This window comes from Budorcas taxicolor, chromosome 5, assembly GCF_023091745.1.
Source record: "Budorcas taxicolor isolate Tak-1 chromosome 5, Takin1.1, whole genome shotgun sequence".
NCBI classification, from domain to species: Eukaryota; Metazoa; Chordata; class Mammalia; order Artiodactyla; family Bovidae; genus Budorcas; species Budorcas taxicolor.
Genome location: NC_068914.1, coordinates 131137021 through 131150332, shown reverse-complemented (window position 1 = coordinate 131150332; position 13312 = coordinate 131137021). Strand labels below are relative to the sequence as shown.

General features: G+C 34.1%; 1 protein-coding gene across 1 annotated transcript in view; it reads left to right on the top strand.

Moving 5' to 3' along the window:
- ETNK1 (ethanolamine kinase 1) overlaps positions 1-7845 on the top strand; it is a 49462-nt gene extending 41617 nt beyond the window's left edge. The window contains 3 exon segments of the mRNA XM_052640875.1: positions 832-992; positions 7376-7449; positions 7773-7845. Of these exon segments, the coding sequence (XP_052496835.1) occupies positions 832-992; positions 7376-7449; positions 7773-7845 (308 nt within the window).
- The last annotated feature ends 5467 nt before the right edge of the window (positions 7846-13312 follow it).

The following is a 13312-nucleotide window of genomic DNA, read 5'->3' as shown; positions in this document are numbered from 1 at the left end:
AGGTGAATATACCTATTCCTGTAGGATATAAAATCCATGAAGGAGAATAGAGTGTCATAAGACCAGAGAGGTAAGTTTGGGTCAACTTAGGATCAACTTGAATGGTAGGCAAAATACTAGGAACTAGACGAGTATTTTTCAAACTGCACATCATGAGATCAGATGTGTAGGGGAATTAATTAAAGCAAAGAATGCAAAAGAAATAGAAAATATCAGAATCGGAAGGTGTAGTTAGGGTAAATATTGTTTCATGAAATACAGTATCAGGTGCATGTGTAAGGCTTCAATATAAACATGTATTTATGGTTTTCACTAGTGGTCCAGTAGTTAGGACTCCATGCTTCCAATGTAGGGGGTGCAGGTTCAATGCTTGGTTGGGGAACTAAGAGCCCACATGCTGCGTGGCCAAAAAACAAAAAATATAAAGGTCTATCCACTTAAATATTTGTTACTTTGGAAGTAATGGTTAAAGACGCTTTAAAGCCACAGTTCTAGAAAATGCTCTAGATGCTAGTGTGCATAAGAATCCTAAGACTCTCCTGAGGTACTGAGGTAAATGAAGATTTGTGACACCTAATGGTAGTTGGTTCAGGCTTCACATTTTGAGGAAAAATTGAGGCAGTGAAAATTGATTATGGTGTATTAGAACTTAATTAGGAATACGTTATGATTGGTTTACTTAATAAATGTTATTTACTTAATAATATCTAGTGTTTCAGCAAAAAATGGAGACATTTAATAATTTTTTTCTGAAAAAATAGGTAGATGGTGCACATTATTAAAGTAAAAGATATGTGTTTTAAAAAGTCTCACTGTATTTTTCTATTTTAGGTGTGAGTGATGTAGACTATAGTCTTTATCCAGGTAGAGAACTACAGGGCCAGTGGCTGCGTTCTTACCTTGAAGCCTACAAAGAGTATAAGGGTTTTGGGACTGAAGTTACTGAAAAGGAAGTAGAAATACTTTTCATTCAAGTCAATCAGTTTGCTTTGGTAAGTTTAAATTTAAGAAATTAATGAAAAGTTCTTAATACAATGTTAATAGCTTAAAAAAAGTTTTCCATCATTTTTTAAGCAGTTCCTATTTTGAGTTTTTTGAACTTTTTAATTGTTTAAAATAATGACAAAACAAGAGTGTTTAAAATTCCCCCACTGTAATGCTTTTGAGGACAAAGATTTTATTTCATTCACTACTGTATCCCCAGCCCCTAGAACAGCAATGCCAAACTACAGGTTAAGTGCTCAATAAAATTATTTGTTCAGTTAATGGATTTGAGATAGAGTTAGGATTAAAGTGTGAAGCACTTTTTAAAAATACCGAATTCTCTTTCTTTATGTTATTAAAACACATAATCAAGGATAGATTTATGAGAAATGAGGTTATTTCCAGAATACATGTAAATCATCACGTGAACTTCTCATGTTAGCATGATTAAAAGTAGATTGGAAGAACCAGTAGAACTGCGTTCATAACTGCACAGTATTGTGTCTTCATGACCTTTTGATAAGCAGTTATTTCCCACATCTTTGGTATTTTAATGCTCTGTTATTTTCAAGACCCACCTCTCTTTACTCTAAATGCATCTACTTTTTCAAAATTTAATTCATTTAAATTATCTTTTGAGAATGACATGATGCCATTAGAATGAGCTTTCAGCTAAGGTGTTGAGACAAATTGAATATTGGGTTGCAGTTCTTTTAGCTACTGTGTCTTTTTAGTTTTAATACAATTCTCTACAATTGACACGGGAATTATTTGCCATGTAGTCTTTACAAATAGACTCTAATGGTGGCTCATGGGTGTACTGTTTCCATAGTATTAAAAGTAGCATTTCTTCAGAGCCATTCAGAATACATCTTAAGAGGATGTGCTGAAATGTGACTTCTTTACCTACTGTTCTGATGGCTTTAGAACATAAATGACATGCTCTCCATTTGGTCCTAGGATGCCTGCTGTTTCTGTTTATTCTTTTTTAAGCATGATCTTAAAGTAGAGAATATAGGGTTTTCTTAACAATTATGGCATAATTGCTAAATCCAGTTAAAACTCCTAAGTCTTTATCTTACTTTATCTGTCCATAGCATTTGACAGTATATGTTCCCATTGATTCCAGTTTTTTATTTGTTAATTTTTGTGGTACCATTTTCTGTTGGTTTTTCTCTTGTGCTCTCCTGCTTGTCTGCTTCTCTGGCTCTTCTTTCTTCTTACTCTTCCTCTAATTCTCTTGCATTCTAGTGTTTCCTAGTGTTCAGATTTTGGGCTCTGCCCCATTTTCTTTTTCTTTTTTTGGCAGTGCCACACAGCTTGTGGGATCTTAGTTCCCTGACCAGGGATTGAACCTGGGCCCTTAGCAGTGAGAGTGCCTAGTCCTAGTCACTGGACTACCAGGGAATTCCCTACTTTATATACATTTCCCTGGCTTTTACTGCCCTTTCTTTTAATGATCCCAAGTTGAGTTTCCTCCCACTGTCAAGCTCCAGATCTGGACTGTATCTCTCCAGGGTTTCATTAGTATTTGACCACAATGTGTCCAAACTTGAATTTTATTTTCAGCATCTTGTCCTGTTTCCCGTTATGTATTCTTCACTGTACTATTTTGACTTAATTAAAATGATGTGCATTCTGTTGTATTCTGAAACCAGGAAAGAAGGAATTATCTTTCAAGTGTTCCTCTTCTCACACTTTTCTATTTTCAGGTTCTTTTTTTTCTTTTTTTTTTGGTTCCTGAAATTCTGTGAATTCCACCCCTTATCTCCTTAATTGCATGACCTATGATTAAGGACTTAATCTCTCACCTATGTTAGTCTTTACTTGTCTCTTCACCTTTAGGTTTTTTCTGTCTGTAATTCATACAGTACATTTTAAAAGTGATCTTTCTAATAACTAGAATCTAATTTATGAATCTGATTGTGTCACTTCTCTACTCTGTGGCTCCCTATGATTTACAGAGTGACATACAAATGATAGCATCTACAGATTTTCTTATTTCCCACTGTATTTCTCACATCCCACTTCCTCCTCTAGCAGAGTCATCATGTTTTCTAAACACTCCAAGGTGTTTTAACCCTGTATGCTTCTTTCTACCTAGGATACCCTTTTCCCTGTATTTTCTGGCAAGTTCCTCTTATTCTTTATAGATATGTCTTAAAAACTCTTTTCCTTCTCCTTCCTTGATCACTTGTCACGAAGAAGACAGCACTGACATACATTGTAAGGCTGTTTTGATAAGGGAGGAAAAGAGGTTTGAGTAATAAGATCGAGGTGTAGAGGTTTTAAATAAATGAATGGTTATGTGAAAGTCACTCAGTCATGTTTGATTCTTTGCAACCCCATTGACTATATAGTCCATGGAATTCTTCAGGCCAGAATATTGGAGTGGGTAGCCTTCCCTTCTCCAGGGGATCTTCCCAACCCAGGGATCAAACACAGGTCTCCCACATTGCAGGCGGATCCTTTACCAGCTAAGCCACCAGGGAAGCCACAAAATAAATGGTTGGTAAATGTTTATTCCTCAGGGCATGGTCAAACTTTTAAATATTAAAAGACTTCACTTGTTATTGATTGTTTACTGTAATTAATTAATGTTGAGATGATGACAAACAAAAGTAGGTATTTGCATTATAAAACCAAATAGCTAATCTGGGTTTTTAAAGCTCTGATGAGTTTTTAGACACATTGTTGGCAGACCTCAGATTCTTTGTAAGTAAAGTTCTGTTGTATAATTATATATTTACAAACTTATCCTTATGTATTATTTATATATAATAAAATTATATGAGGTTTTCAGAAGAGTTTGAGAATTTTTTTATTTGTTCACTATATAAAGCTTCTAATTTTTCTTGGCAACAGATGTGGGTAGCCTAGGAATTAAAATGCCCTCTGATAGACGTACATATCTGTAACTTCCTAATCTGAGACAAATAGTATTAGTAAATCATAGAATCATAGAGTATTATATTAGTTGTACTTTCGTATTCTCACTTCTCCATTTTTGAGAATGCAAATAATAAATGGACTGTTCCCTTACTTTCCTTTTTATTCATATAAGAGACTAATATAAATATAATTTTTTCATTTTCAGCCTGTAAAAGGTGTTAACCTACCAAAATAAGTGAGGTTCTGTGTATAATGCTTCTCTAATGTAGAATCATTTAGTTATTTTACATTACTGTATGAATAAAAATTGAGAAATACGGTTGATAACAGTGCTTGAAACATGGGGGAGAGCTGTTTTGATGTTATTTTTAGGTGACCAATATTTACCATCTTGGATATTAAAAGAAATTTAAAATATTTACTAAATATATATATTTTTAAAAAGCTCAGATTAACATAAACAGCATTTTAAAAATTAAAAATAACTATTTTTCCAAAGGAAAAAACACTTCAGTGAGAAGAATGACATAATTTTATACTTTCACAAATTTCTCTGATGTCTAGCTTAACAAAAGTTAGACTTTCATATTTGCTTCTGCATTTCATCTCATATAATGTGTTGTTTTCTCTGAAGTGTGTGAAGATAGTCCTGTTTCACACACATATGTTGTTGGGAAAGAGAAGTATTTTGCCTTTTCAGAGAACTGTGGATATTCTTTTTTTGATGCTTCACCAAAATTCAATAAGTAATAGTTGCTTAAAGTTTAGTAGTAATGTTTAATCTGAGCATATCAGTTAACTTTTCTACTCTATTACATTAAACTTCGTTAGTTTATCTTACACTTTGAACTCTTATACCAGTGTGTGATTTTGTAATTTTAATGTCATTCATTAGTTATTTGGAAAATATGGATTTATTAAGTTGTATAATCTTCTCAAAGTTGATACATCTCATTATATATTGAAAAATTGCACTTATTTATGTCACTGCCAGTATCAGAAAAATAATAAGCACTTTATTGAGAAGCTGATAATCTCACAGAATTGAACACAGATTTTCCAGTGTTCTAATTTAGGTTGAATAGTCTTAAGTCTATCATTGGCAACAAATACTGTCAGTTATTTTCATTGAAATGACAAGTTCTCTTTTTTTATATTTGAGAAATGTCTGCCAAATACCCAATTCTAATAACTAGTTCATATGTCAGTTGTTCTTTCAAGTAAAAATGGTATTCCATTAAAATTGTGCAAGTTTAGGTCACAACTCAATCATATGTGTGTTACCTTGAGACAGCCTTCATACTTTGGGTAGGCATCAGCCGTGCTTTGTGTGTACTTCCTGTGTCATCTCACAGAATGTCAGAATATCATGTATTCAAGGGTGGAGATGTAATAAGATGAATAGTTTTAATGGCTTCATAAAGTACATTCTTTAGTGAGACTGTATTTGTACTGCGAGTGTGTGGTGGTAGAGTAAGACCTTTATACTAGTACAGTTTGGTGTACCGCTGCCTTGGCTTATGTTAAGGAACCAGGAGTGTGACCCATTACTGCTTTTCCATTACTGCAAAGGTAAACAGGGTCATAAAGACAAGTAACATGTTAGTATTATAGTGAAAATAGCTTGGGGCTTCAGAATCTTCCATGGACTCATGGACCGCTTTGAGAACCACTGACTTACACTTTCAAAAGGAGGAGGGCATTTCATAATTCACCTTTCAATACCTGAGACATATCCTTAGATAGAAAGACCATTTTTTAAAGTCTTCCTCATTTTTGTCATTCTGGTTTTGTGTAATTATAATAATTAATATTTTTTGGATGTTTGTTGTATGCCAGGTGTAAATGCTATTGTTAGTTGCTCTGAGGTAGTTCTCCCCTTCACACACACAGACACACAGACACAGACACACACAGACACGCATAGACACACACGCACAGACACAGACACACACACAGACACACACACACAGACACACACAGAGACACACACCGCCCCCCCCAACCCCCAAGTTCTCCAGTTGTCAGCAGGCAGTGATTGGGTGTCTTACATATTCTACTCAAGTCTGATGCTGTCCACCTGGAGGTAGTGTCAGATTCTATGAGTTCAGGGTTCAGTCCCACAAGACTGTGCCCTCACCCCTTTAGATGCTACTTGCAAGTCTAGGGTGTTATTGGTACTTCTTACCAACTGGCTATAAATGGGAGGTTTTCACAACTCCCTCCTTGGGGCCTATTAATTTGCCAGAGTGGCTCATGGACCTTAGAGAAATGTTTGCATATGTTCATCAGTTTATCATTAAGGATATTATAAGGATACAGAAGACAGCTCGATGAAGAAGTGTGGTAGAGTGAGGTCTGGAAGTGTCCTGGGTTCAGGAACTTCTGTTCCGTGGAGTTTAGGGTAGACCACCCCCTCCCTTCCCAAGCATGTGCATAGGTTGTGGTTCATGAAATTAGGAAACTTGCCAGACCTCTTCCTTTTAGGTTTTAATAGATGCTTCATTACAGAGGCAAGACTGATTAAATCATTGGCCATTGATTTATCTCAGCCTTCAAGCTCCTCTTCTCTCCCCTGAGGTGTGGAGGTGATGGGGTTGAAAGTTCCAACCATCTAATCACCTGGTTGGTTCCCCCTGGCAACCAGCCCTCAGGTTTAGCATCTTTTCAAACGATACCTCAGTAACATGTGGTTGAAAGGGACTTGTTAAGAATAACCAGACATTCTTTTCACTTTTATGGCTCTGGAACTATTTTAGGAACCAACAACAAAAGACCAGATATTATATAAAAAATGCTCCCAGTTGCTTTATGCTTAGGAAAGTCAGAAACAGTGGATGTAGATCAGATGTTTATTTTTTATTATACATTTTACCTGCATTTTACCGATGAGGAAACAAAGGAGTTAATTGTTTACAGCTACACAGCTAGTAATTTTTTTTCCAGTTATAGTATTTCTGGTTACAATAGAATATTTCTTGGGAAGTAAAGTCTTAGATTCACTAAGTGAATAGTGAAATAGATTTTAGTAAAGCATAAATACAACATTATTGTGCAGCTCCTAATTATACCAGAGAAGGCAATCCAGTACTCTTGCCTGGAAAATCCCATGGATGGAGGATCCTGGTAGGCGTCAGTCCATGGGGTCGCTAAGAGTCGGACACGACTGAGTGACTTCACTTTCACTTTTCACTTTCATGCCTTGGAGAAGGAAATGGCAACCCACTCCAGTTTTCTTGCCTGGGGAATCCCAGGGACGGGGGAGCCTGGTGGGCTGCCATCTGTGGGGTCACACAGAGTCGGACACGACTGAAGCGACGCAGCAGCAGCAGCAGAGAATTGTGCACTTCAGTATTACCTGTGTTGTAGATACTATGTGTTAAAAAGGCATCAAGAAAATATGCATGGAGTTGATGAAAGAGGAAAAACTTAGAATTTGATATTTGCTTTAAAAAGAAATCAATTATCATAATTCTTGATTTTTCTTTCCTTCTTTTAGGCTTCTCATTTCTTTTGGGGATTGTGGGCTTTGATTCAAGCCAAATACTCCACTATTGATTTTGATTTCCTTGGGTAAGTTTAATTTTATTGTATGCATTACATTTGTCTCTGCTCTTTTTGGATTCATTTTAGAATCCATAAGGGACATGTAGTTATTATTTTTAGTCAGATGTTAACAAGAGTTGCATGCATTTAATAGTTGGTTTGCAAGGAAATCTGGTTTAATCTGTTAAAATGTTCTCAGTATTAGAAAAGTGTCCAGTAGGTGGTGCAATAAACTAAAAATACATCCTTTTAAATTTTAAAACTTAAAACAACTTAGAAGGGTGAGTGAAAATAAAGGAAGGATTAAGGTTTTTAGCTCTAATTCTGTTGTTACTCTCTTTTCTTGATAGGTATGCAGTTGTTCGTTTTAACCAGTACTTTAAAATGAAGCCTGAGGTTACTGCATTAAAAGTGCCTGAGTAAAGAAGACTTTAATTATTCTTAAGTAGCTGAACAGTGCTTGTGGATCTTTAAGAAATTCCAAAAAGTCAATATTTGTTAAAATTCTTTTAATTTGGTTTTCTTGCTTTACAAATTATGCCTCTTAACAACCAACTTATTTTTTAAATAGTCTGAATGATGTCAAGAAATATACCTACTGCTTTCAATATGTGGTGGGTTAGAAGTTTGTTAAATCAGCAAAAAGATACAAAGATGTCAGTTTAATCCTTTTATAATTTAATCTATGTTATATGTGAATTATTTATTATAAATTTAACATGAATTTTGTGACTGCTTTCATCTGTTTCATCTGTTTGTTTAGTGTAAGCAATGAAAAATTCCCAGAGAAAATATTTTTTTTGTTATGTTTTACTTTAATAAGATTAATTTCAGTAAACATTTTTGATGTTTAGAGTAACCTTTCTGACACACTGTAAGTAAAATGAATCATTTACTCTTGAAATGCCAGACACTGGTTTAGATAACTTAGAATGTTCATAGAAAAATATCTGTTTAGGAGAATGAAATACATACACTGTCTATGATAGTGGTACATCTTTCTGAAGAATTGGAAAGCATTTTGGAGGGGGGAACATCTTAGAATTTAAATTTCCCTCTTCTTACATAGTCTGGCAGAATAAATATTAACATTTACCATATAATCCTGGAATAGATATATGGTGGTTTTGTTACCAAAATCTGCATTAAATAATGTTTCCATGTACTGTGTATGGTCATTTTAGGTACAGTTCGTTTTTAAAATTTTACTGTATCAGTTTGTTTCTAACCAAAAATTTTGTTTCACTTATTGGGATATACTGTATTTTGTTTGTTATTAAATAGTAGCTAGTACAGCAGTTACTAATTTTTGAAACAAAGGTAGAATGCTTATAATATTTGGGAACAAGAAAATGTCATTTAGATTAATTCTTTTTTACTTCTCCAGATTCATTCCTTACACTGTGGCTTTATGTTTTAGTTTTGCTTCTGTGTCTTTAGAATGATAGCAAATGATTACTCGATAACATGTAGTTTCAGAGAAATAAGTTGAGGTGGTTAAAAGAATTAAATAAGGAACATTTAGAACATCAATCCTGTACACTTAAAATTTGATATAACAGTGTGAATTAAGCAAAAATACTCATGGTAGGAGGGCTTCTGTTTGTTTTGATTTCTTTTGATTTTGTTTGTTTTTGTCTGTGAGAGGATGACAGTTATTATTTGGAAGGAACTTGTGTCTTTGGGATAGATAAGCAAACTTCAAGTTTTGAAGACTGCTGTGTGGAGTTGAGCAGTCATGGTTAACTTCGCTTAGAAAATTAGTCTGAGAAGCTTTGCACACTTTGGTCACATAAGTGCCCATGTACAAAGTTGTCTTAATGAATCTGCATATTCAGAATATGCAACTGCAAATTTATCCTCTGAGAAATCTGGGGAGTCTGATGTATTATTCCAAATGACTTATACTCTCAGATAAGTGCTTTAAAATACTTGGATTAGCTCAAGATGTTTAAAACTGATAGTAAGTAGAAACACAGGCATTGAAAATGGTAAATTCTAGTTACATGAGTAGAATCTTAAAATCTGTCTGAATCTGTAACAGTGTTAACCACGATTTGTTTCCTACCTCCCCAACCGTTGCAAATGTTCATTTCTGTTTTTATAAACCGTATTGTCATTGGATCAGTACAATTTTACCTAATTAACTAAAGGAAAAGAACCAGTTAAACAGTTAATAGCTTTTTATAGAATGTTAAGAGTGAACTTGAGAAATTGTTTTTGGTGGAGTTTTCATCTGTGGCTGGAACATTTTCTTAGAACAATGAAGAATATGTAGGACTCGAGGTTTTTTTTGCTTTCTGACTTCCTAAAAGTGCAACAGTATATATCTTGGAGAACGGTGGTCGGAGAGGAGATCATTTTTCTATCTTCCTTCCATAGTCTTCAGACTATTTTGAATAGATTCACTGAGCCATTGCTGGTAGACTGTGCATGGCTGCTCGCTGTGACACCGTTGTAAGTGGTTCAGAGAGATTCAGGAAGTGAATGTAAAGGGGAATAAAGACTCTCACTTTAGCCCTAGGCAGTGGATCTTGGGAACAAAATAAGATATTTAAGATATTTCTCCCACTCTTTGGGGTATCATGATGTTCTCACTTCCTTTGCAGGTTTTGGGGATCATACTTCAGCCTAATAATAGAATTCAAAATTGCTTCCCTTTGAATTGACCATTTAAGGGATTCTCAAGGGAAAACATCCCTCTAAAATTTGTCCTGTGGCTTGCTGAGATGTCTTTTGCCTTTTTATGTTAAGGAACTTGAATGCCTTACCTAATAACTGATAGTAAGCTCATTTTGTAAATATGAAAATGGTTGTTAGAGAAGTGCATTCATGTATACTCATTGTTAGTCAGTAGACCATAGTGGCCTGGATGCTTAAACAAGCAGAATTCCACAATTCTTTTCCTCTTTGTTCCTTACCTACTTATGTGATCTTACCTGACCAGTAATACTTGACTTTTTTCCCTCCAGACCCCATGCTACCACCACTTTCTGGGAATTAAAGAGATGTGGTAGTAAATCATACTGTTCACGTGATCATTTGAGATCAATATGAGCACAAAACTCATCAACTAGGTCTGCCTGGAATGTATATAAAACAGTGTAAATAAAAGTTTGTAAATTAGTGTGAATTGTATCTTGCATATGAGATTGTGTATTGTTTTTGCATTCTCTTTCCTTTTGTAGACATTTTTCTGTAAGGGAGTGATCCAGCTCTTTGGTTTAGACTGGAAATAACCAACAGATGGGGCGATACAGTGGGATAACAAGAGGAACTGGAAATAGGGTTATCCATTTTTGTTAACGTCAGTACTTGTTTAGCCTCTCAGTGCCTAATATGACTTTTTTTCATTCTTTATTTGGCTATTAGTTTTTGGAGGTTAGATTCTTGCAAGCGTTAAAGTAATACCCTGTAAGAATTCCATTCTTTGAGTCATGATTCTAAACTAAAGCAAATTAAAAATGCAGTTTAATGATTGCAAACTGAAGTATTACCCTTTTCTATTTTCAGGGCTGTTAACTTTTCTCTACCAAAAAAAACACTTTCAATTTTTATATATCTCAATATGATTCTTAAGTCCCATAGGTACAAGGGAGATGATAAATAATAGCTTCTAGTTCAACTTAAGCATATCTCAGTTGGCTTCTCTAAGTATGAAATTGTTCATTAGGGGATTGTAAAATACAGAAAAAGATAGAACTATTCTTTTAATGACTGCTAATTCCATTTTTGTGGAACTAGGAATATTTAACTTCATAAACATATTATGAAAGCTTCCAAATTTAAAGGAAAAATTCCCCCTAAACACTCTGAATTAAAAGTTAAAAACCTCCACTTTTAAAGTTATATAGGTATTTCTTTCTTACATTTTCTGTACCATTTTCAAAATTCTTCATAATGTAAATGAGAAAACTATCATTTTGCTTTTCTGCTTTACATTGCTTTTAATAAGCATTTTATACTGCGTTCCAAAGTGATATAGGCAAGCTTTTAATATTAGTCAGTCGTTCAGTTAATAGAGTTAACAATGCTTTATGCTAGGAGGAAAGTTTTGTTATTGACGGCAACTTGCATCACTCAACACAAAAGGCAAACGCTAGTAACTATTATGTACCAAGGAAAGTGAATTATAAGGATGTCCTAAAGCAACTTTAATCTTTATTTCAAAATTGATTTGCTCTGAATTTTCTAATATAGTTCGTTAGATTTTAGAATATGTTTGACTGGAAACTTAGTTACATATTAAGGCAATTTGTTTTTGTTTCTTTTTTAAACAAAAGATATTAGTTATAGGGAACCGCCTATTTTTCTGTTACATACCACTTGTGTGATTACAGTGTTTTGTCTTGGGTTTGGTGTCTTCAGACAGAAAAATGTAGCGATTATTTTAAATGAATTTTCCCCCATCTTGGAAGTTTAGTATGTAAATGCATTGCTCTAAAAGAAAATGCTTGAGTTTGCATTACTTGAGTACTTGAAAAACTGAAATTAATAAGATATATTACATGATGAATTGGATTTTTTGAACAGGTTTTACACTAAAATTTCCCTTTCTGGATTATAATTTGAAATGGACAGATTTCAACCATTTGAATAGAAAAAATAATGGTAGTGCTTGTAGAAAATACCTTTTTGAGTTTGAGGCATTCAGAAGTCAAGTTTTTAGTAGGGTTCTAACCTGCAATCTGCTTTCTCTTCTTTCCTATACTTAATGCACTTACTATGCTACTGATGTTATCAAACAGCCAGTTAAAATCTGTGTTCATTATGCATCCTATGACTTTTCTAGTTACGAAAAAAGTTGCTCTGTAAAATTCTTAATTCCTAAATGTAGACATATTTTTGTTTACATCCTGCCCACTAATGGTATTAATTACCATTACTCATTTTGACAAAACACAAGGTGTTTATAAAAACTGAAAACATTATGTGTTATATTTGAACTAGTTAATGAAGAGTAACAAAAAGCTGGCTGATTTGAATTGTACCATTAGTTAAATTTCATAACTCTTAACGAAGGGACTTTAAGAGAGAGACCAAGATCTGATGATATCCATGAATGCTAGATCCTATGAACTGGAAAAGGACCACCCCCCCAAAAAAGCAGTGGCGGAAATAAGAGCACTTGCATGGTTGTGGTGTGCTGCTACCTAATTTATGTAGTGACACGCTGACGTTTTTATTGTTCAGTAATCTGAGGAAGTTTCCTGTTACTTCCATGTTCTAAAGTAATTGTAAATTGGTGGAATTTGCAAAGAGGAGAGTTTTAAACTCTATTCTATATAGGAGCCTTTGTATAGCTGGGTGAAGTTTCCATGATTTGAAGTATTTGGATTTTAAAACATACTATTATTTTAAGAAAGAAGACCTGGCATTATTCCATGTTCTTAAATGATGTCCTTATCGGTTTCAAAAGAAAAAAACTAAATTAATAACTCTCATTGCATTAGCTGTATGTTGAATTGGGAAATTGTGGCATAAAGGTTAAATTTGTGTTTATTAAATGTGAAACATAGTAGTATAATGCTGCTCTGTAAATACTGTAAGTGCTACAGATAGTCTCAGCACTGAAAATGTATTGATACCTCTCAAATGAATGCAACGTTTGAGGTAGGTGTATTTGATATGCCTCAGAAAGTATCTGAGTGTCTGAGAACTTGTAATCTGTTTGGTAATGAAGATACTTCCTGTTTTTTGTTGCTCATTTTCATGTTTCAATTTTAATTTTTACATTTTTACTGCTGTTAATTTAAGTAAAATTTGTTCTGTGGTTAAAATGGGGTTGCCAGTGAATAAAATTAAAAACAGCCTCATTCATGTAACTTCTTAAATGAAAATGCGTTTTTGCTATATGTTCACAAACTTTTAATGAATCTGTATTTCTGTT